Source organism: Cucurbita maxima, unplaced genomic scaffold (assembly GCF_002738345.1).
Source record: "Cucurbita maxima cultivar Rimu unplaced genomic scaffold, Cmax_1.0 Cma_Scf00003, whole genome shotgun sequence".
Taxonomy (NCBI): Eukaryota; Viridiplantae; Streptophyta; class Magnoliopsida; order Cucurbitales; family Cucurbitaceae; genus Cucurbita; species Cucurbita maxima.
Genome location: NW_019272019.1, coordinates 5,145,585 through 5,169,800, shown reverse-complemented (window position 1 = coordinate 5,169,800; position 24,216 = coordinate 5,145,585). Strand labels below are relative to the sequence as shown.

Genomic DNA, 24,216 nt, shown 5'->3' with positions numbered 1-24,216 from the left:
CTTTGGTACGCGTTTACTGCATAAACAACATATTATTCTTCTATACATGCACATTCATAGGGTTTGTTTGTTTGTTTCACAACTGTACAGGAGCAGTTACATAGTACTGGGAGTATAAACCAGTCAGTAAAGCTAATCTACACAGATAACTTGGCAGAACACTTTGAGCTGATGGAACAACGAAAAGGCTGTAGAATCATACCGTGCCAACGCCATCTCGGAAAAGAATATTTTTCACAGGCGGAGGAATCCAAGCTGGATTGTTGGCATTCTGACTTTCAGCAGTATGTTGAGATTCACAATACACAAGGTTGCCTTGCGGCTTCTTCACCTTTGACCTCCCCACTTTCTTCCCAAATGCAATTCCCAGCTTCATTGCTGTGAACAACCCAAATGCCATCAGAACTGGTCTAACTGACCAGTGAAAATCCTCAAGATGTTGGTACTTTTTCACCATCCCTGGACACGTGCTAAAATTAACTGCCTCGACCTCAGCTGGATCGGCCATGTGCGTATCACAATCTTCTTTGAAAGTGAGAATTCCAGGGAACTTGACCATGAGGCAGCCATTGGGCAGGACCCACCAAATCCTCCCTGTAGCCCAGACACCTCCTTTCTTACGAGGCCATTCGAATCGTGGTCTCAGAACGCTGGCTTTTATCCGTACAAATTGGCCAACGCAAAACGATTCTGCCATCTGAAACTGGGAAGAGTTACCCTTCCAGAGGGTTTCTACACCGATAAAAGCAACAGCTACATTGCCAACACGATCGATTGAATGAAGAATTCCCACTGGAGAGTGTTTCTTCTCTGCTTCCTTCAATCGTATCCAGTCACCAGCTGCTAACCCAAAACTTACCCGCTCAAGCGTAGAAGCACACACTCTTACAGGATCATGGATTCCACGGACCCTCACCAAGACAAAAGCATCCTTTTCAGTCTCACGTTCCAACCCCACTATCCTTCCTTCAGGGATGTTCATATTATCTGACTTGCACGAGTTTAATGGCTTCCTCGAACGCACCAAGTCGTTCACTTGCAAGTGATCTTTTGAGAGAAACCATTCAGTATGTCCAGTGGCACTTGATTTGTTCAACACTTTTGAACCCCCAATGGCGTGCCAATCATTGTTAACGCCTTGTAGAGAGCTACAAAGCAGAATTAACTCCATCAACTCAGCAAATTAAAAGGCAAAAAGGGTTAGAAATGGTCAAAAAGAGAGGCCATTATGAACCACATTAATCATAAAAAAACTGAACAGTGCCACCTCCCATTTCTCTACACATCTATAAGGTACACTTCTAAAAATCTGAGTCTATAAATATTCAACTCATAAACAAGGTGATTAAGTAATCTGCCTTGGTTTATGTAGGAGCTGCACAGATTTTAACAAGGCAACAACAAGAAGACGAGAGAGGCACGTAAACTGGGATATCGGTTCTTGGCTTCAAAGGTAGATTTTAGCTGTTCTTTTACATAAAAATCTCTCTTTAAAACACATTTCTCATGTTCCTTACTGTTTACAAATTCTGTTGGTGGTCAAAACTTGAAGTCTAAATGTAACGGTCCAAGCCCACCGCTAGTAGATATTTCATCTTTGGCCTTTCCCTTCCAGGCATCCCCTCAAAGCTTTTAAAATGCGTTAGGGAGAGGTTTCCACACCCTTATAAAAAATGTTCCGTTCCCTTCTCCAACCAAGGTGGGATCTCACAATCCACCCCCTTGGGGTCCAACATTCTTGCTGACACTCGTTCCCCTTTTCAATCGATGTGGGATCTCACACTAAAAATTTAGTTGGATAGTACAAAAAGAAAGAGACTAGTTACTGATGCTTGTTTAATGCTAAGTGACCCAAGTAGGAAATTCAAAAGAGCCTCAACTAAGGCAAACATCCACAAAATAGGATCAAGAAGGAGAATGGAGAGAAAGCCATAAACCTCTTACAATCTGAACAAGGAAGCATTTTTTGATAAGGGAAATCAAAGTGTCATGAGATGATATGAAGGAGGTGACGTACCTCTGGAACACATTAAGTATATCTGTCATTAAAGGACGACTCCTCAAGTCATATTCAAAGCAACCAAAAAGAGCATTCTCAATTAGAGGAGGAAGTCCACTTGGAATACATGGCTTTTCTTGTTTCCTGACAACAGAATGAAATATTTCATCAACTGATTTCCCGTGCCATGGCGGAACACCAGTCAACATCTCAACCACGCAGCAACCAAACCCCCACGAATCAGTTTCAAACGATATCGGACCTCTAACTTCTGGCTGCCATTGCTCTGGTGCCATATAGTTAGGTGTCCCAAGTCTCTGAATTATATCCGTATTCGGTATCGGTACACCACGCAGTAGAAAAGGAATTCCTAGATCTCCCAAAAGTGCTTGGTCCTTGGTAGAAAGCAGCACGTTCGAAGGTTTCAGATTAAGAACCAAGACGTCTTTCGAGTGCAATTCTAAAATCCCATGAGATAGACTGATTCCATATCTGCAACAAGTAGCATAGGTGGAGAATTTTTCCCTCAAAAAGTTGTTATTAAAACTTAGAAGCACTAATCTAAAAGATTCAAATAGAGATTTCTATAACTTTTTTTTCTTCCACATAAGATTCAAATCCATATCAGAATATCACCTCAATACATCAGGGAGTGAAAGCTTTCCATCTTTAAGACGAGCCATTTTATCGGCAACTGATCCTTCGTAGAACTTCATGATTATGCATAACTGTAAGAACACACAAAGGAAATTAACATCTTAGCAACTTACACACATACTTCCAACGACATAGCCCGACAAATGCAGTGCAGCAACCGATACCAGAGTATTACCTTCTCGTCGATTATAGACACTCCATAGAGCCTGCAGACACTCTTTCCACCTTGACACTTCCAGAAATGATCCTCAAGTTTATCAAAAACAACCCTCATATGGTCTTCTTTAACAGGATTCAACATCTTGACTGCAACTTCATGGTACTCATCATAATCCTTAGTGGACTGATGGAGAGTTGCTAACCAAACGTCACCGAACACGCCCCGCCCAATCCGATGCCTAAGCTTCACCTTTGAAGGTTCAATCCTAGGGCTTGGGTAGTTTGATGAAGCAACCACTGTCCTGACATGATCAGGATCGCCATCAAGAAGCTCATACTCAAAAGAAGGAACCGCTTGAGAAGCAGCTTCTTGTGTAGCCATTCCTCAACTGGAACAAACAAAAAATCAAACCAAAAACACAGAACTAGAATATAGCATTACACCAAAAAAGACAACAGTTATCAGGAAAATCAAAACTCAACTGGAACAAACAAAGAATCAAACCAAGAACACAAGGCCGATTGATTAATTCTGCAAAAAAAAAAAAAAAAAAAAAAAAAAAAAAAAAAAAAAAAAAAAAAAANAATTTTAAAAAAAAAAAAAAAAAAAAAAAAAAACATAACTGCACAAATAAAAAAAAATTAAAAAAGAAAGAATCCGATCAACTTGAAATCAAAAGAGAAGCCGACTCCAATCAACTCGAAATCTCAGTTGATTTCGAGGGAACCGAAAACAGAGGCAAAACGGAAAAAAGTTAAAGAGGAAAAGATTCAAGAGAAGAGAAAGAAGATACCGATGAAGGAAATTGAGGAGAAATCCGAGGGAGCCAAGGAAGAAACATGGGAGTGAGGGAGAGAGAGAGAGAGAGAGAGAGAAGAAATGGGGAAACGGAATTGAAAAGAATTTAAGGGCTAATTTATTGTACAGAAACGGGAAGAGAGAAAGAAGGAAGAGGAAGGAAGAAAAAGGAACTGAGCCGGCGAGGAAATTACGGATTAGTCCACTTGTTCGGTGTAACTGAACGCCACGACAATGACTGTTAAGTTCTCTTTTAGATTTTTTTTATTACTTTTTATGAATTTAGTATTTAAAGGTAAAAAATTGGACGTCTATGATTTATTAAAAAAACTTGGAAACTAATTCCTTTAGAAACAAAGGATACAAACTGTTTATAAATTCTTTTTAATTAATTTTTTATTTTTTTCAAATCATAAAAACTAAATTTATAATTCTTTTTTTAATTGTTAAAGAAAGTCTCCCATTTAAACATAGATATAAGATTAGATTTTCAATTTCTTCCAATTTCTTCAATTTTAAATTTCAAATATATATTGAAAAAATGCTAAAAAAAAATTATATCTTAAAAATTTTTAGAACATAATAACAGTGGTGGATATGATAATTTATTTTAATAGTATGAGAATGACCAAGTTATAGATGAATATTGGGTATTTGTTTGAAAAGTCAAATGATATTAATTTGTAGTGCAATACCCAATATTCATTGATTTTTTGTTACGCAATCTTCAAATACAACTGCCAATAACTTTAGTGCATTACATTATTACTATTATTATTTTCTCTGTAAATGATTCTTATCATTATTTTATTTCAAACGAGAATAAATTCAAGTTTTAGTCTCAGAATCACATGGCATCACCTAGGCATCTATTTTTGTAACAAAATAATACCCATTTATCACTCAAATTCATACCTATTTGAACCTCAAATAATTTCGAGCAGGGTGGAGGGTTTAATGGATGTTTGAACTTTTAATTTTTATTTAATTAAAGAAATATAACTTTTTTATTGGTCGGCTCAAAACCTTTAATTTGAAGAACTCGACACAATTTACCGTTTGAAAACTTGCTCAAAAAAAATTTTCAAACGGGTCATAAACCTATTAGATATTTTTTTAAAAAAATTCCCACAAAGAGGCAAGAAGACATTTTAAGAAATCAAAACTTGAACGAGGAAAAGGAGAGGTAATATCTATCCTTAAAATATTAATCGGTATTGCCCATGAATCTCAATGACCAGGAATTGGAAATTGAATTGACAAGGTAAAGAACTCTACAATATATAGAATATATGGTTCGATATTCCGGTGTCCTAGGCGTAGAGTCTATTTTTCGTTGGGGGTTTCCTGGAAAAAATCGTCGAATCGGTATATACAAAGCAAAAACAAGCAATTTGTCATTAATATTTGTAATCTGTACCTCTAAGAAACATATAATATTATCTTTTTTCTGCAATTTTTCTGATTGGTCCTCCTAAAATTATGCTGTCCATAGCAAAATTAAAAAAAAAAAACGAAAAAAAACGAAAAAATAAAAGCATTATTTAGAATTTTTGTAGGCATCAAAATTGTAAAAGACTAGGAATTAAGGACCCACACCAAAACGTAAAACAAAGCAAAACAGTTTCAAAGACATTATAAAGAAAAAGAGTTGATGAAAACGAGGAGCTGAAATTGACAACTAGAAAGACAAAGCTACAGAGTTATGTCCGTAAGGAACAAGTTGGGTTTCTCTATAGGTACAACAACAAACACATACAATGCTTCTCTCTATATCAATGGATAACTTCGTATTATTTATTGCCTAACCATTGTCATTAACCACAAAAACAATAATCACCAACTCCCTATTATGCTATAATCCAACCAATTTTGGTATCCATCACCACTATGAATCAATTCTGGTATGGTATTCCTATGGTACCTACCTTATTATCAAGGATATGAACGAAGGACCCATCAGAGTTGTTTGTTTAGACTAACTCAATCTAGTTGTCTTGTGTGTGTATCAGTCATTTCTAATCTTCTACTCAGACTCCTATTCATGGATCTCTTATTTTTATTCACTTTCTCATAATGTCGTTTCTCACGGCATAATTGTATTAAATTCTTAAAACCACGCACCAGGCTAGGCCGAGAACCTGATGGACGAGCCAGGCTATTGATGCTCCTCTTTCCTGTAGATGCCTGCTTGGTGTGAGAGAACCACCCTCCCAAAAAGAGTACCACCTTTGGCTCATTGTTGCCATGATGTTGAATCCTTCCACTCTCTACATCGTTGTAGTATCTTCTTTCCATATCTTCCTTATTATTTTGCTTGTAGCTTTTTGACCGAGATGATATCCTGAGAGTTTAGAACTCTATAGTGAGCATAACAGAATGGCAATTGGAAACACAGGGGGATCGGTGGAGAGATAGTCAGGTAAAAATACGTTACTTAGATGAATAAAGCCTTAAAGGAATGGAGATCTTATAGATGCTTTGCTCTCTTAGTCCAATAAAATACCCACATTTTCTAACAGCATATTCTATCACTTTCATCTTCAATGCCCAAGTCCTGACTATATTTGCGTATGTAATGTTCTTACCCTTTAAGGATCAATACTTACAACTGATATTTGAGATATTCTAAACTTGCTCACCTGGCAACTGCATTGTCAAATGCAAATTATCTTCCTCACCTTTCTTCTAAAATCTTTGATAAGAAAGAAAATAGAAAAGACAAATAAATCTAACTAAATCTCTCTAAAATCTCCGTTAAGAATACATTAAAAAAAAATCTAACTAAATCCTTAATACTAATAACAATACAGATATTAGGAGGAGACCAATACACATATTAGGTAACAATACAAATATTAAGTAACAATACATATATTAAGTGGCAACAATATATGTATTAGGAGGTAATGCGTATAGTAGGAGCTAACAATACATATATTAGGAGGTAACAACACATAAAAATAAATGTAACTAAATCTCTTAACAATCCTAGATATTAGGATATTAGGTAACAATGGTAACAATTCCGGATGAGGTAACAATGATAATACAGATATTAGGTAACAATACATAAAAATAAATCTAACTAAATCACCTAACAGTCTCCCATATTAGGTAACAATCCTAGATATTAGGATATTAGATAAAAATGGTAACAATATACGTATTAGGTAACCATTGTAAAACCGGTAGTAAAGTTGATATTAGGTAACAAATAAATAAATCTAACTAAATCCCCCAACAATCCTCCATATTAGGTAACAATACTAGATATTAGATAACAAAAAAATAAAATAGTAACAAAAGTATTACGTAACAATGGTAATGCATATGTTAGATCGATAACAATACATAAAAATAAATCAACTAAATCCCTTGTCAGATATTATTACTTTTCGGTCAAGGTGGAATATTGGTATCCGTTATGGCTGGAAGATGGGTAGCTATGGTGGCTGGACGATCGATAGCTATGAAAGCTAAGTCGATCAATTAGACCTCCCAGAATAGAATGATTTAATACCATGTTGTTGCAAGGTAGCTAAATAGAATAATCTAATATCACGTTGTTGCAAGGTAGCTAAATCCTAGGTATTTGAATTCCAAAATTAGATCTCTAAGAATAGAATGAGCAACGCTGATAATTTCATTCCTTCAACAAATGTGTATATAAGGAGGTAAGAGCCTTACCGACTGAGCAGTTTTGAGGAAACCACCCATTTCTTTGATTGCTTTCTCATAACATTGTAGCCAGTTGTGACATGCCGGACGAATTGAAGCTGAACATGTTAAAACAAGGAAATTCAATGAACAGAAGCATTAAGTTGTGTAATTTTACTCTCTTCCTTTTCATATTTCATTAGCATCCTGGAAGCACAATCCTGACAGTTACTAGATTCACAGGTAATGCATCAATATCAAGCGTAAGAAAGGGATCAGTTACTCGTTTAAAGAAATTTATATTGTTGTTCGAATAGAACCTAAATTTTTGAACTAAAATAGCCCGTCCAACGTGATTTTTATGTTACCAATACTATGATATCCACATTGCTTCTATTGAACCTTACAAGTAACTTATTGAACCAATTCAATTCAATGAATCCGATTCTTAGCTCTTTTTCTGGTTTGATTCCAGAAGGCAGAAAGGAGTCTATCTTGAAGGAAATTCTCGAGTGTGAGTCAGTGGGTGAGGAGGGAAGTAAAAGGGTAAGGAAAAGATCAGTTATTACTTTTCTGTCTGCACAAATTACACGATTAACTAGATTTAGAATGAAACTCAAATAGTCCAAACACACTAAAAATTCAACAATTCATGACTTAAGTGAACGGCAATCAAACAAATTTGAATTCCTTTCCAAGTCTTAAATTTGAGGGGGTAACAGTTAAGCCTATTCAGCTTCTGTCCACAAAACGTTATTGCTAGAAAGATTCGTGAAGCTAGTGAAGAAAGGGCAAGGATATGGCAATAAAAATTTCAAGGACAAACACTAATCACACGCTCTGATTTATGTCATGTTGGTACAACTAATGATCCGACATTAAAGGAAATTGAAATCATCGAGCACAAAAGACAACATAAACTACAGCTATAAACTAACTACATACCTGATCACCATCCTTGATGCCAAAATTTGCAATGTAGTCTGTATCATCAACTAACTTCTGACCAGCATAGCATAAGCAGAAATACCACCACACATGGAGCCTCCACGAATCAAACAAGAACAGAAAATGGTTAAATTGAGAAGAACCCTTCTATGAACTTTTGTGTCACAGTGAAAAGATATCCCAATTAAAAATTTCTTGTTACGTCAAAAATTTAGAGCTGATAAGTAGTTCTATGAAGCATCACTTTAAAATCGTCTACATGTCATCAAAATATTGTCCTTAGTTTTGGCCCGGCTTTGGAAAAGAAGCCCATGGAACTGGAATTTCGTGATAGGATCTGACCGAAGATAAGGGTAATCTCATTATTACAATGAAATGGTCAAATAGTTAAATGAACCAACCATGAAATCTTTCCTGGTCCATTCTGTGGCATGTGACTGAAGACCGACTCCACTGCCCCCTTTAATTCAGCAACAGTGGCTGATCTCTTAACTTGAATATCTGTGTCAAACATCTCAATTCATTGAAGGCCTGCTATATTTAAAGAGAGTGCAGCGAAGACTCTTCAAATTTAGGACATCAGTTTTTCCTCTCTTTTTTCACTTTGATGGTCAAATGATAACATTTCAAGAAAATGAAGATACCTCAAACCATCAATCCATGAAAAAAAAAAAAAAAAAATCCTCCAATATCTAGATAAAACAACCAAAAACAACATAAAATCCTTCAAAATCCTCAAAATCAGAAAAGCACAACGTATAAATAAACTACATAATCCTCCTAAACACCAGAACAACCAAAACCAGAGATTCCTCTGCTCTTAAACAGACATAAAACAAACTCACAAGCCGCAATTTCCCCCAAACGAATCGATTAATCCAGAGCAAAAAATGCATCAGCACACAAAATATTCCACAGCACAGAAACAGAGATTACCGAAACAAGAGCCATCCAATTTAAGGACGGAGAGCATGAGAGGCTGATGTGGAAGCTGGCGATACAAAACATTCTTCTTCGAGAGACCAACAATCATCAAAGGAGACGAAAGCAGCGAGGGCGATCTCCGATTCTTCTCGACCGTCGTCATGGGCGGCGGAAAGTCGGAAGCGTCAGAGTTTGCAAAATCCGTCAGACTTCCATGGAAATGAAAGGTGAGACGATCGGAAAGGGGATGAAATGGGGGGCTTAATAGACGGAGGGAAAAAGGGAGATGCTAAGGTAAGGAAAACACGCATAGTGATGATGGAGAGAGGTGAAGGAGGAGAGTTTTAAGGTTTAGCTTTTTGGAAGAAAGAGTCGCATTCGGAGCTTGTGTCGGAGGCAATTCCTGAACTTAACTTCCATTTCTTTTTTCTTTTTTCTTTTTCTTCATGTTTTCAGTACGGTCTCGGAGAAGACGACAGTTACCACTGGGTGACGTGGCGCTAACGGTTTCAGGCGCCTTCAACTGCCGGTCTGAAAACGATGTCGTTTTATGCATTTCGATTATATGTTGCAAGAGGAAAGTTGTGGGATAAGAGTCGCTTAGTTTTACTTCATATGGAAATCTAAAGGAAAAACAAAAAAGGTTTACGCTTACTTTATTAATTATAAGATAAACATTATGTAAAAATTATATATAATAATATCTTAATGATATAAAATATGCACACGTGATTTAAAATGCTTAAAAAATTATTTTATAAATTTTAAAAGTTTATTTATACAAAATCTTAGATTCTATAGAAATTAATGAGTTTATAGAGAAAAAAAATTCTTAATGAGTGTATTAGCAAACTTTTAATTGATTATAAATAAATATGTAAAATTTCCTAAATCTAAAGTTTAACTAGATGAAATTAAAAGTTTATAATAAAAATTGATACAAAATTTAAAATTCTTCCTAAAAATTTTCTAAAGATGAACAATGTATTTTATCATAAAAATAAAATAAAGTAGGATTAATTAGAAAAATGATGTGACCTTGACTATCAGCTCGAGTTGTAGATTCAAAGTTCCCACCATATTTGTAATAAAATTCTAAAGAAGGAAGAGATTGATAACACTAATAAACTTGAAACAACAAGTATTCAAATGAAAAGTACCATAAAATTGACATAAAATACAATGCAAAACTCGGAAAGACCATTATAAAACAGACTAAATTTTCTTATTTAAAATATAACTTGAATATAGCTCAATTGACATAAAATATATCCTCCCGACTAAGATGTCAAGTATCGCTGCCGAATTCCGGAAAATAAATAGATAAATAAAAGAAGTGAACACCATGATGATTAGCAATCTACATATATAACATATAAAAAAGAGGGTCTTGTAGAATTGCACCAATAAGAATGGGCTCAAGTACTGTTCAGGGAATTAGGACGTTTTTCACCCTAAAAATTGGGTTACCATGGAAGTCAATCAGAACAAAAATGAATCAAACAAAAAGATAAATGCTAGTGCCTAAAAAGAGAAAATTGGATCAGCACCTGCTCAGAGAACAAAACCCTCCCACAAAAAAAGAAATCAGCTAACCTCTCGTATTATTGGGCTGACCATTTAGAGGGTTTATTTCCCTATGAGCTTATAATAGGCATACAAACCAGAGCCAACAAAACCCAGAAGTTGCCCAATAACATTTAGCTGCAAACACAACAAACTATAGATTTCAGACAGAGCAAATAGAAGGACGATGGGTCGGGAATGTTTGCGATCAAATTGGAATGAATGGGTATTTTACTAACCAGGTCAAAAGGAAGGCCGCCAAATATCATCCACCCAAGTCCAATGGTAAAGAAATCCTACAATATGAAGTAACAAGGTCAACAGAAATAGAAGATTATTGGAAGAAGTATTTGGTCATTAACGTAAGAGGAAATCTATCTATGAATTAAATGTGCTAGAGAAATAATAAACTGTGGAAGTACCTTCAGATTACCGCATATAGTTTGTGTCACTGCTGAATTTAGAGTGGTGTTTAGAAATATACTATAGTTCAAGAAGAAAGCCAGTGTGCATGAACCAAGCATCACCATCTGATGAAAGAAAGGGCGCACAGGTCATGGAAAATTGGAAATTTCCCAAAGCATGGTGAAGTTTCAGAGACAACCCATTTATAAAATATAAAGATTTGAGAAGTGCAGGGGGGGTTAAAGAGACAGTGATACCACACACATCACACACTTTTAAATCAATCCATCAAAATATGATTAAACAGTAAATGTATTGGACTATAAAAGGTCCATATGCTTGACCACGAGAGGCAAACTAGTTTTTACATTAAGAAAAATGTGTGTGCGCATTTATAGACCCAATAAAGAGCTCTGTACAGTAAACAAAACTTACTAGAAATCCAGGTGAAAAAAGATGAGGAAAGCTAATAGTTGCCTCCAAGTCGCCCCGTATAAATGTCCAGAAAAGTAGAGCTGGAGCGCATAATATTCCTACAATGGATTCGCAAAGGAATAAGATGGCAGGAGTAGGAAACATACAATTACCTAATTGTGTCGGGGGGAAAATGGGCAACGCCAAATTTCTAGTTTTACTATGAATCAGTTAGCTCACCATTGCACCACATGAGGCCAAAGCTATTAAGACCACTTGATTTTCCTAACATAAGGAATTATAGAAAAAGTATTCAGTAACACGTACAAAGAAGTAACTCCATCCAAATATCCAAAAGAAATAAAGAGAGAAAGACAAAAGAGAATAGAAAAGAAAAGAAGTCAAACTACCAATGCGGGAAATAGTTGCAAGGTAGATTGCTGTGGTGATGTTCGACAAGAAAACAATAGAATAGCCATATACGTCAAAGGACAAGTCGCGAGCTCCAGCAATAAATGCACCAAGAACTATCAAACCAACACTGATAACAACCTTTAAATTTTCAGTTTAAGTATTAAATCAGAACCATTTCCATCAAAATGAAATATCCGAGCTAATGAAACAAATCAAAAGGACTGTAATGAAGAAGAAAAGAGAGGACTAGAGGCTTTGATAGTGCAATGCTAGGCTCTAGACGCGATGTCGATGACAACTAACAGCTAATGGAGAGTGATGGCATAAACATTCTGATGAAATCACCTATTTCTCTATTTCAAGAACCCAAAATCCTCACACAAAATAAAGCAGGCAAGAGCACAGGAACCAAAATTAAGGGAGAACAGACAACCGCGCCCCTACAGATGTTAGACAATCTTCACTAGGAGATCGACCTAGAGTATATGAATTTGCAAAAGAAGGGCGGATTATGAAGTTGAAGAAAAAGCACATGGTTGCATGTGGCAGCTGCAGATCTTACCTTCCAATAACTGAATATGTATACTTTTGTCCTGCCAGAAGATACTCTACAACCATTGTGAAAACAACTGTGGTTCGCCTGAGGGTAGTGTACATGGGAACATTTACTCCACGAACAGACTCCATAGTAGCTAGCTTTCAGGAAGAAATATTGGAGTTCATACACATCAATAATGTATGAAGAGATAAAGCATCTACAAATTCTCATAAAATAATTAAAATTTACCATGTAAAGCAAGTACGTCCCAGCAAGAGGACTGGTTTGCCTCAATGTCTTCATTGGAACCATTGAAGCAGCATTATCAGAAAATGAATCAACCACTGTAAAAGATATGACTTTCCAACGTCTCAATGCATATAGAAAACAACATGAGCATACCATCTGCATCAAAAATAAGGGAAAATGTGTCTTATCAACAAACAGTGTCTCAACAATCAGTTACTGTTGGAAAAAACAATAAAAGAAACACAAGACTTGTGAACAAAACCATGCCATAATTGACGAAGGAACATTTAAAGATCATGGCATTAAAACGATGACAATCAATACAAAAAAATAGCAACGTGATGTAAAGGAAAACATTAAGGAAGCACACAGACGTAGTAGTTGTAGTTTCACTATCATACCTAAAATATTCCATACAAACAAGAAAAAAAAACAGTATACTAGTACTGCAATTTACAGACAATGCTCTCCACTGAAGAAGTCCATAACTATAAGATGACGACGATTGAGTATATTGTTCTCTTCAAAAACCACATCGACGTTTCAAATCCAATTATTTCACTACCGAGATTTGTTCAAATTTCAAAGAGATAACCAAGTAGACATTTACCTGAACAAGTGTAACAACGTTTGCACTTGGAAAATTATAAGAAGAAAGCGCTGCTTTGTTGAACAAAATCAATAGCACTGCATAATAGATAAGAAACCTCCGGTTAGACAAAATTGAACAGGAATAGACATCATCAAGTTGGCCGGCCTCCCAGACACCGATCAAACAGACTAATGAACACCATCAACTGTGCAGAAAGCTGAACAGTAAAACTAACTTATTCTTCAACATTAGCTCTTCAGTAGATCATAATCGGTAAACAGAACGGCAAAATAAAATAAAATAAAATAAAAAACATACAACAAGCAACTGGAAACAGAGTAAATTATAAAAGCTGAAACAATTAATCGACATAAACACAAATCGCACCAAATTCTTCAGAAACAGTAACACGAGTGGAAAAACAACCTCATCAGAAAACCTACTTCTCAGAAAGTAATATGCGCAAAAAAGCGAACACTCGGCAGATAGATCTGGACAGCAATTGGAAAGCCAAACGAATCAAACATCATATTCAGATGCGATTACGCGTACCTGCGCAAGCCATGTAAGAGAGAGCAGCATAGGCTCCTCGTTTGGTCATGGCGGATCCTCTGAAGAGCTTCTCATCGCCTCTGATCAATCGCTCTTTCTCCTCACTGCCGTGTGGAGGATCCGACACCGGCAACATCAAGTTCTTCTCGGAATTGGACGCCTTCAATGACATCTTAGAGCTAGCCTTCTCTGTGAGGCAGAGAAATGGATTGGGATTTGGGATTTGGGATTTGGCTGAAGAACGAAGCGATATGGAGCGCGAAAACCGCTTGGTAGTCGCGAGGTTGTGGGAAACCAATCAAAAACAGAAATAACCGAGTTTTGACTCGTTGAGTTGCCGAACGCGGTCAGTGAGTTGACTCGCTCTCTCGTTGAATGTTCTTCGTTGTAAATTTACCCATCGTTGCCGTGGCCTTCTTTGTTGGCGAATTCTTTTAGTCAAATTTTTCATTTTTTATTTTTTCATATATGTTAAATTACCAATTTACCCTTTCTAGCTTTTAAATTTTTTTAATTTTACAAATCTGTTATAATAAATATAAAACTAAAAAATAATTTTTAACAAATTAAAAAAAAAATTGGGTCTAAGAAGAAATAAAATTATTTTATTAAAATGCGTGAGTGTAGAAAAATACATAAATAAATACGTGCAATTAAATTGTTAAAAATAAAAAATAAAAAAATTAAAACTATTTTTGGTTCGGCTCACATACCTAAACTTGGGCTAATATGATGAGGTAATTCTGCTCGTGACAAAGACAAGGCCCATATTGTGTATATATATATATATATATATATATTTATTTATTTATTTATTTATTTATTTATTTTTAATTACCAAAATTATTTATTTATTTATATTAATATAGCCAACATTTTAAAATACTAAACATTATATTTTTAATGAAAGTGTAACGTATATATTAAAATTAAAAAAAATTATAAACCATAAATATCTATATTATAATTATATAAAATATTAAGTATTGTACAATTTAAAATAAAAAATCAATAAATATAATCTATTTTAAAATAATTATTTTCGTTCCTAAACTTTTGAAAAATAATAATTCTGATGTAAAACCGTTTATCACGTTGAAACGATTTGATAAATTCTTCGAACAAATCGTGTGGAAAAGGATGCTCGACCGTAAAGATTTAGGGTCGGAGTCAGCATAAAATGAAGGAGACGATTTGAACAAGAGGCATGTTTATTAGTCTTATCGATGATTGGATGTCCAGGTATTTCACGAAGGCTTACAGGTCGAGCTAGCTTTCTCTAAGTCCACTGAAGCCCTTCTCCATTAGAAAGAAGGCTCAATCTCAATTGGCTGGAATCTATGACTTTCTTTCGGACCCCTCAACACTATTTTAGGTTTATTGTGCGCGCCGGGCCCTTCGGGTGTCATATTTTGGCTGAGTATACTGTACAAAAGCAAGAAGGTCAAACGGGGAGAGGGGGAGTCGTGCCCATTCTCTGAGAGTGAACTGTCAGACTCAACCTCAAGCTCCTTTACCGTCTTTGAAGCTGATCGAGAAATAGAGAAGCATGGAAGGAGAAAAGATTGGTTGGATAGTTTGAGATCTCGATAAGAAAAGTGGGTCCCATAAGATGTACATGAGTGTTCCAAACATGCCCCCCAAGCACTCTACTACATGTATGGGACATTTCACATCATCATAGACACATATAAAGCAATTACTTCACGCAAACGTATGTAATCCCAAAGGTTTGAACAGGTATTGGTCAAGATTTGAGGGTCTTTTTGGGTAAGAAATTATATGAACATGGATGTTTTATTTTTATACCATATTTGCTTTTATGCCCTTCACTCTCCATTTAATTAATTGTGGGTCCTTTGTACCATTATCTTTTTTTTTTTTTTTTTTTTTTCATTATAGTTTGTATCCACGTGTCATAATTTAAACTTTCACATCATGATGTCTTCGAAATGAGAGAGAGAGAAAAAAAAAATTATATTTTATTCTCTATTTTCATCTTATGTAAACATTTTAATTTTACCACGGTAAAAAAAATTTACCCACATCCATTGCAATGAAAGTAAAGATTTGAATCATTGGAGTAAAGAAAGTAAATCGCAAAATTCAATGATGAAATTGAAAATGAAAATTGGACACGTAAGCCTATTTATTCCTATCCTATATAGTTAGGGCTCTAACCTTATCTCTTGTCAACGATAAATATCGTAAATATGAAATATAATTCACGTTCAAAATATGATAGATGGTGAAATAGTAGACACGAAAATTATAATTTTGTACTAAGAAGCCCGGAGGTTTGAGTCTTCCTCGAGACCCGATGTTGAGAATGCCTCCTAAATATCCATCGAGTATTTAAAAAATAATTCATAGATATCACATTCATGAAATATGATTCATCATCGATATATAATTGATGATGAAATAGTAGATATGAGACTTAAAATCTCATACTAAAGAGCTCGTAGGTTCGAATCTTTTTCGAAATATGATGTCAAATATCTATCGAGTATGCATGAGATATAATTCATCGTCGATGGTGCAAATAGCAGACATGAAACTTAGAATCCTGTGCTAACGAGTTTAGAGGTCGAGATAAGTTCATTTTAGGATTATGGAATCATTCAAAATCATTGTTGACGGTAAGAAAATCGTCTTGATCATCAAATCCGATCTGACCTAATCAAATTTCTCCTTGATTGGATTGATCAGAAAAGGAAAAGGAAAAAAAGAAATCGATGTTCATGTGATCTCTTCGGAATATTTGAAGAAATCGGGATAACATATATTCTTTTCTTTTAGGGCTTCCAAAATGTGTAAGAAAATCAATGGCGGATTTGCAATTGAGCTGTACAATATGCTTCCCCTGCAAATGCCAGCTTTTCGTGTCAGTAACCTCCTTTTTACAAGAGTTCATCCATGCAGGCTTCGACATTGACACGACCAATTCAATCGCTTCGGTACCTCCCATGGCCGCTTGCTGCCGAGATGAGTAATTTCAATGCCCTAATTTTCGAGGTCACGTGGGCTTCAATTGCAGCTGCCCGCTCGTTTCTAGACAAGTTCTTGCCGTGATGGCCTACGCTTTTTGCTTGGACCCAGCTGCGAGGTAAGGAACTCTGAACATATACCAAACGTATGCATGGTGTTTGTTAAAATGTCTAAGACAAATCTTTGCCCCTTTTTCTCTCTTTCTTCTATTATGTGTACAAGTATACTCCGACAAAGGGAATCGTTCCTATTTTATTTGAGCAAGACAGAAAGGAACTCAAGTACGAAAATTATTGAGGTGGAAGGAACTGATGAAGGGAATGTTTTAGTACCCCATTATCATGTAAGTTTGAATATCAGAGCTCATGCATCATGACTAATGTTGACAACATTTTGCCGACAATTTGGACTTGTTTAGCGCTTAATTGCGACAGGGGGATTATGTGTTAATCCCAACCTACTTAAGAAAATGACCCATCTTGAGAAATGGAAGGTTTTAGATGTTTAACTTTTGGTTCTGATTAGTTTTTTTAATGCAATCTGCTGTTAGTCGTCACTTTCATGATTTGATTTCAAAAAGTTGACGATAGCTTAAGCATATCACGCGCACCCCTTGTTGAGATTACTTTGGAAACTACTTAATTAGTCTCTTCTGTCAATGGAATATCTGAGTATCAATATATCAAAGATCATATTACAGAAGATACTGAAAATCGAATTCCCTTGTGAGTTCTCATGTCGGTTGGAGAGAGAGAGGAGCGAAACATTCCTTGTAAGGGTGTGGAAACCTCTCCTTAACAGACGTGTTTTAAAACTGCGAAGCCGACAGCACTACGTAACGGGCTAAAATAGCTAATATTTGCTAGCGGTGTGTTTGGACGGTTACAAATGGTATTAGAGCCAGACACTAGGCGGTGTGCCAGGGGAATGAAACATTCCTTATAAGGGTGTGGAAGCCTCTCCTTAACAAATGCGTTTTAAAACCGTAAAGCTGATGGTGATGCGTAACGGGCTAAAGCGGACAATATCTACTGGCGGTGTGCTTGGGCCATTACATCACTTAATGTTTTGATTTAGAATTTAATGGTTTTTTGAAGCGTAAAGCATGGGAAATTGATCATCAAGAACTTTGCTGAATGAAGTTAGGTGCTTGGCCTACTTAATTTATGATATGTTTCTACAGAAATGACTACTAGACCAAACTTGCATCCATTTAGTATTATTTTCTGCGAAGGTGTCCATATCACTGCCCTTCTTTCAGCAGACCCAACTTCCATTGTTGTCTCTCTTTTTCTCTCTACCTAGTTGTCGTCTCCTTCACTCTCTTAACCTAGCTGATATACGTATAAATAGTCCAAAGTTGCTAACAAAACTACCCATTCGATCCATTGCTAATGCTAGCTAACTACCCTCATCCCATTGCCTTTGAATTATTTGAAAACAGAAGATCCTAATGGAGCTTCAACTTGAGCTAGCGCTTTGTGTATCAGATCCCACCAGAGGTTTCGACCTGAACAGGGCTGCGTGCGATGGAAAAGATGTGTTTGGTTCAGATCCGAGGAGCTGCCTGTGTGCAGAAAGTACAAGCCATGGTAGACACAAGCGTGGATATGAAGATGCTTTCTTTAAGAGCAAAGACTCGTTTAAAGAGCTGTCTTTGCTGCTGTGGAGCGGTCACCCAAACAAGGAAGACGATGACTGGAAGGACACCAACCAGAGAAGCTCTTGTGCTCTACACATGTGAGTTCCATTTGCTCAACTGATTTTTCCTTTTTTAGAGTACTTCAATCTATGCTCTAATCTATGCTCGTTAGATAAATATGCTGATTAATCCTCCACTCCATCATTCAAAGGAAGTATTATTATGTAGGGAGAGAATTTGAACATCGACCCATGAGGATAGACACTGATATTTAACTACTTGAGTATGTTCATATAACCATTTACATAAACTGGATAATATATATTTCTCTGTTTTTAAGTTAGATTTCAGTTCTTATTTTCAATTATGGGTCTGAATTTCATTTTCAAACTTAAAATTGATGATTTGTTCCATTTTTCATAGCAGAAATGCTGGAGAGGAGAACAAAGTTATGGGTTGGCCGCCCATTAAATCATGGAGGAAAAAGTACCTTCATGAACTGCAACAGGATGGCTTTGGTTCTGATCAGATACCAAATCACTATTGGATGGAAGAGGATGAAGATGAAGAAATTGTTTTTAACCCAAAATATGTGAAGGTGAAGATGGAAGGGGTGCCAATAGCAAGGAAGATTGATGTGGGGCTGTATAGCTCTTATCAGACGCTGAAAACTGCCTTGATCCCAATGTTTTCCGATTCTTGCTGTGAGTGAACAGTATAACTATTTATTTGCTTGGAAGTGCTCTTCCAAATTTACTTCCAAATTGGTTTAGATATATATATATATTCGACTGAGAATTAAGGATTTGAAACTCCCGACCTCACATGTTTTGAACTCAAAATGATCCCATTTTTGTTGCTGAGTGGTAGTTAGATTCAAAGCTGACGTTTTCTTATGAACAGATCAAAAGTGTGGGAGCAGCAATGCCATCTTAACTCTCACCTATCAGAACAAAGAAGGAGATTGGCTGCTTGCAGGAGATCTTCCATGGCAGTAAGCAGTGTTTCTTTCTTAATTTACTCTCTCTCTCTCGATGAAAACATTGACAATAGTACTCATCTGTAATAGCCCAAGTCCACCGCTAGCAGATATTGTCTTCTTTAGGTTTTCCCTTTCGACTTTACCTCAAAGTTTTTAAAATGTGTATGCTAGGGAGAGATTTCCACACCCTTTTAAAGAATACTTCGTTCTCCACCCCAATCGATATGGGATCTCACAATCCACCCCTTCGGGACCTAACGCCTTCGCTGGCACTCGTTACCTTCTCCATCCAATATGGGATCTCCCAATCCACCCCCTTCAGGGCTTAGCCTCCTTACTGGCACATCGCGTTGTGTAATTTGTCATAGCTCAAGCCCACCGCTAATAGATGTTGTCTTCTTTGGGTTTTCCCTCAAGGTTTTTAAAACGCATATGCTAGGGAGAGGTTTTCACACCCTTATGGATAATGCTCCGTTCTCCTCTCCAATCGATTTTATGTTTTTGACAAAAATTCTCTTCTTTTTCACGGTGTCTCTCCATATGCATTATTAGAACTTAGAAGTAAATATCATGGAACTTTGATTCTGTGAAACGATGATTAGATTATGAATACAAGAAATAATGCTTTACAGGACGTTTCTTGAGTCAGTACAGTGCATGAAGATCATAAGAAGACAACCATCAAACTAATGGAAGAAATCCTTGTGTGATTGCTGCTTGTAAGTTTATTATGTTGCTTGTTTGATAGTATTTTGAGACCCATCTGCAAAAGTTCATCAAATGGGTGAGACTTTGGATGTCACTCCAGGATTATCATTTGATTGGCCAATTTCAATGGTTAACATTATGCCATCTATATGTATCTGTTCTGCTCAATAAATAATTAATGAAAGATGTTGGTGCCTAATGGGTCATGTGAATCTGGAAATGTGGGGTTTTCGTCGGTAAGATATGACAATTTTTTAATGGCAGGATAGGATCAAATAACGATCTTTGAGATGATAATAGATGTGTTCTTATGTCTGGATTTATCCAGCAATATGTATTGGTATGACTGTAAAACTGTTTGGATTGGTATTTTAAGCTCGGTATACTTTATTTGGTATTAAATGTAACACCCGAATAAAAAACGGGTACATAAACGAATCGAGACTAATAGGAACTCCATAGTTAAACGTATTACTTAGAGTAATTCTAAGTAGATCGACCTCTTAAGCATTTTCTAATCTTCACTTTTAGAAGTAAAGAGTAAGCAATGTGACCTTGTCATAGGGATGCAGGAAATGTCGAGATACACAGGTGTTGAATCTGAATCTTGAACCTCGATTCAAACCTTAAACATCAATTATTACAATCAACATTTGAACTTAAACAAGAACATTCTTGTGTGGTTCTTATCCACATTTTGTTATCGATGTCAAAAATTTAATTTTATAGATATATTGATACAAATGGGCATTTTTTTAAATTAAAAAATTAAATTAATAATTAGGTTTTTATTCTTCTAAACTAAATTATAGATCCATGTTGGGATATATATATATATATATATATATATATATTTTTTTTTTTTTTTTTTTTTTTTTTTTTTTTTTTTCTTTTTCTTTTTTTATTTTATGAATACTTATAAAAAGTATCAAATATATCGATTTTTAAAATTACCGCAGTTACCCAATTTAATTAAAAATGATGGTAAAGTGGGTTAAATTTGGAGGAAAATAATAAAGTCAGTAAAAAAAAAAGAATTAAAAAAGGAATGAAAAATTACCGCCGCAAGACCGTAAACCGTACGCGTCGTATGCGCGATTATGCCTTTCTTCCGACACGTCCCTTCCGCCTTCCATAAAATGGCTCGCCTTTTTCCATTTCACCAAATTTTAAAATTAATTTCAGTTTTTTTTTTTTAAATATTTGAAACAGAAAAATAATTTTGGGTAATAAAATTTAAGCTACAGAAATTAAATGCATTATATAATAAAGTTTAACATTTTCATTGCTAAATTAATTTCAGATCTGTGATGGAAAAAATGAACGGCCAAGATCGGTTTCTTTGATCTGCAACTACCTTCCACCTAGATCCACCCATTTCCCACTGCAAAACACCGACTCCGATAACATCGCTCCGAATCTCTCACTTTCTTTATCTCCGCAGTCACTTTTTCCCTCTCTTCTTCCCTTCTCTCTCATCTCCTCGCATTTTCACCTCCCTTTTCTAGCTGTTTCATTGGAAAGCCTCCGTCAATTTGGCGGCCGTCGCGTTGATCTGAAGGATTTCGTTGCAGATCCACGATATTCAGCCTCCGGTGCTGGTAAGCGCGATGATTTTGGTGGTTTTCTCGTTCGGAATAGCGGTGAGTTCCTTCAGTGGTTGATTTATGCGAGTTTTAAGCAATTTTTTGCTGTTTTGATATTTTTTAGTTGTGTGGACTGTTTGCTGAGGGAGGGTAGTGAGGATCGAGTCCGAGAGGAAGCGGGGAGTTTGGTGAGGGTTTTGTTGAGATTGTCGAGATGGCGCCTAGTACGATCCGGAAGGCGATCGGGGCGGTGAAGGACCAGACGAGTATTGGAATTGCGAAGGTTGCGAGTAATACGGCGCCGGACCTTGAGGTGGCGATCGTGAAGGCCACTAGCCATGACGATGATCCGGCCAGTGAGAAGTATATTAGGGAGATTTTGAGCCTGACATCGTATTCTCGTGGCTATGTGAATGCGTGTGTGGTGGCGATTTCGAAGCGTCTGGCCAAAACGAGGGACTGGATTGTGGCGCTCAAGGCACTCATACTTGTGCACAGGTTGTTGAATGAAGGGGACCCGGTGTTTCAGGAGGAGATCTTGTATGCCACTAGAAGGGGTACGAGGCTGTTGAATATGTCTGACTTTAAGGATGAAGCTCATTCGAGCTCATGGGATCACTCAGCTTTTATTCGAACTTATGCATTTTACTTAGATCAACGACTGGAATTGGTGTTGTTTGAAAAGAAAGGTGGTAGTGCAAGGGGAAATTCCCGTGGGGATGATAGATTTGATGGAAGAGATGACTTTAGATCTCCGCCCCCGAGGCCGTATGAGAACGGTTATGGCGAGTATAGGGGCGAGAGAGAGAATGGAAACTATGGTGGGATGAGGAGGTCGAGATCTTTTGGTGACGTAGGAGAATCAATGGAGAGGGAGGGGCAGGGGCAGGGGCGTAACAAGGGGCCTGTGACCCCATTGAGGGAAATGCCAATTGAGAGAATTTTCGGAAAGATGGGACATTTGCAGAGATTGTTGGATAGATTCTTGTCGTGTCGACCGACGGGGTTGGCGAAGAGTAGTAGGATGATTTTGTATGCTTTGTATCCTCTAGTGAGGGAGAGTTTTCAGTTGTATGCAGATATTTGCGAGGTTTTGGCTGTTTTGCTTGACAAATTCTTTGATATGGAGTATTCTGACAGTATGAAGGCATTTGATGCATATGGTAGTGCAGCCAAGCAGATTGATGAGCTAATTGCATTCTATAATTGGTGTAAAGACACAGGAGTTGCTAGATCCTCTGAGTACCCAGAGGTGCAGAGAATTACCAGCAAGTTACTGGAGACATTGGAGGAATTTCTGAGGGAAAGAGGGAAGGCGCCAAAGAGCCCCGAGAGGGAGCCACCTCCGCCCGCTCCTCAAGAGGAAGAACCAGTGCCTGATATGAATGAAATAAAAGCTCTTCCTCCACCTGAAAATTATACTCCACCTCCACCCGAACCTGAGCCCCAGCCTGCTCCTAAACCTCAACCACAAGTCACGGAAGACTTGGTCAATCTTAGAGATGATGCAGTTAGTGCAGATGCTCAAGGTAACAAGCTAGCACTGGCTCTGTTTGCTGGCCCAGCAGCTAATGGCGCAAATGGATCCTGGGAAGCTTTCCCTTCTGATGGACAGCCAGAAGTAACCTCTGCCTGGCAGACCCCGGCTGCTGAACCTGGCAAAGCCGATTGGGAATTGGCGTTGGTTGAGACAGCCAGCAATTTATCGAGGCAGAAGGCAGCGCTTGGCGGTGGACTCGACCCATTGTTGCTAAATGGCATGTATGACCAAGGAATGGTCAGACAGCACACTAGCACTGCACAGCTGAGCAGTGGAAGCGCTAGCAGTGTAGCATTGCCCGGCCCTGGAAACAGCAAAACTCCTGTACTGGCTCTTCCAGCTCCCGATGGAACCGTCCAGGCTTTGAATCAGGATCCTTTCGCTGCATCGTTAAGCATTCCACCACCTTCATACGTGCAAATGGTGGAGATGGAGAAGAAACAGCATTTGCTGGTGCAGGAACAGCAGTTATGGCAGCAGTACGCAAGAGATGGGATGCAGGGGCAGAGCAGTTTGAACAAAATGAGTAACCCCCCAGGTTACTACAACACGGCCGCTGGACCAATGGCTCCGATGCCGTACGGGATGCCTCCGATGAACGGCAGCGGGTATTACTACATTCCTCAATGATATCTACGCATGCCTTTTACACATATATATATATATATACTATGTTCATCCTGTATTTGTAGTGTATTTCTTTGCCTAAATGATATAATTTTTGTTTCCTTCTGCTGTTTGTGCCAGAAATGGTGTGGGAACTTTGTTTTTGACTGTGGACAGCTGAAATTGTTTTATTTATGGCTTTTGATAATGGAAGTCTCATAAATCCCTACTCTAATTGAAAGCATCGGCTCATAAATTTCTCGTTCTCGTTCTTAGTTGAGAGTA

General features: G+C 37.0%; 5 protein-coding genes across 8 annotated transcripts; 2 read left to right on the top strand and 3 right to left on the bottom strand.

Moving 5' to 3' along the window:
- Positions 1-12: 12 nt before the first annotated feature.
- LOC111476618 (E3 ubiquitin-protein ligase KEG) lies at positions 13-3,756 on the bottom strand. Of its 3 annotated transcripts, XM_023120375.1 has the most exons (6): positions 3,610-3,738; positions 3,299-3,347; positions 2,832-3,204; positions 2,636-2,727; positions 2,018-2,491; positions 13-1,148 (listed from the first exon to the last, which is right to left on the bottom strand). In XM_023120375.1, the coding sequence occupies exons 3-6, from the start codon at positions 3,195-3,197 to the stop codon at positions 197-199; spliced, it is 1,884 nt and encodes a 627-aa protein (XP_022976143.1). In that variant the 5' UTR covers positions 3,198-3,204; positions 3,299-3,347; positions 3,610-3,738; the 3' UTR covers positions 13-196. The 3 variants fall into 3 exon arrangements, with proteins under 3 accessions (XP_022976143.1, XP_022976142.1, XP_022976144.1); XM_023120374.1 differs by lacking the exon at positions 3,299-3,347 and having other exon boundaries at positions 3,610-3,756; XM_023120376.1 differs by lacking the exons at positions 2,832-3,204; positions 3,299-3,347; positions 3,610-3,738 and having other exon boundaries at positions 2,018-2,548; positions 2,591-2,637.
- A 1,509-nt stretch (positions 3,757-5,265) lies between these two features.
- Positions 5,266-9,567, bottom strand: LOC111476652. The gene is made up of 5 exons (XM_023120421.1): positions 9,159-9,567; positions 8,624-8,723; positions 8,220-8,319; positions 7,305-7,393; positions 5,266-5,958 (listed from the first exon to the last, which is right to left on the bottom strand). Exons 1-5 carry the CDS (start codon positions 9,307-9,309, stop codon positions 5,598-5,600), a joined length of 801 nt encoding a protein of 266 aa, XP_022976189.1. The 5' UTR covers positions 9,310-9,567; the 3' UTR covers positions 5,266-5,597.
- A 916-nt stretch (positions 9,568-10,483) lies between these two features.
- On the bottom strand, positions 10,484-14,296 carry LOC111476640 (nucleotide-sugar uncharacterized transporter 3). Its single transcript, XM_023120406.1, has 10 exons — positions 13,877-14,296; positions 13,343-13,419; positions 12,733-12,888; positions 12,508-12,641; positions 11,942-12,072; positions 11,772-11,816; positions 11,553-11,650; positions 11,135-11,242; positions 10,952-11,008; positions 10,484-10,850 (listed from the first exon to the last, which is right to left on the bottom strand). Exons 1-10 carry the CDS (start codon positions 14,046-14,048, stop codon positions 10,776-10,778), a joined length of 1,053 nt encoding a protein of 350 aa, XP_022976174.1. The 5' UTR covers positions 14,049-14,296; the 3' UTR covers positions 10,484-10,775.
- Positions 14,297-18,113: 3,817 nt separating this feature from the next.
- Positions 18,114-20,411, top strand: LOC111476655 (auxin-responsive protein IAA28-like). 2 transcript variants are annotated; one of them, XM_023120424.1, is made up of 4 exons: positions 18,114-18,607; positions 18,933-19,213; positions 19,413-19,503; positions 20,124-20,411. In XM_023120424.1, exons 1-4 carry the CDS (start codon positions 18,321-18,323, stop codon positions 20,179-20,181), a joined length of 717 nt encoding a protein of 238 aa, XP_022976192.1. In that variant the 5' UTR covers positions 18,114-18,320; the 3' UTR covers positions 20,182-20,411. The 2 variants fall into 2 exon arrangements, with proteins under 2 accessions (XP_022976192.1, XP_022976193.1); XM_023120425.1 differs by having other exon boundaries at positions 18,116-18,607; positions 18,936-19,213.
- Positions 20,412-21,590: 1,179 nt separating this feature from the next.
- Positions 21,591-24,166, top strand: LOC111476611 (putative clathrin assembly protein At2g25430). The gene is made up of 2 exons (XM_023120355.1): positions 21,591-21,800; positions 21,910-24,166. The coding sequence occupies exon 2, from the start codon at positions 22,000-22,002 to the stop codon at positions 23,953-23,955; it is 1,956 nt and encodes a 651-aa protein (XP_022976123.1). The 5' UTR covers positions 21,591-21,800; positions 21,910-21,999; the 3' UTR covers positions 23,956-24,166.
- The last annotated feature ends 50 nt before the right edge of the window (positions 24,167-24,216 follow it).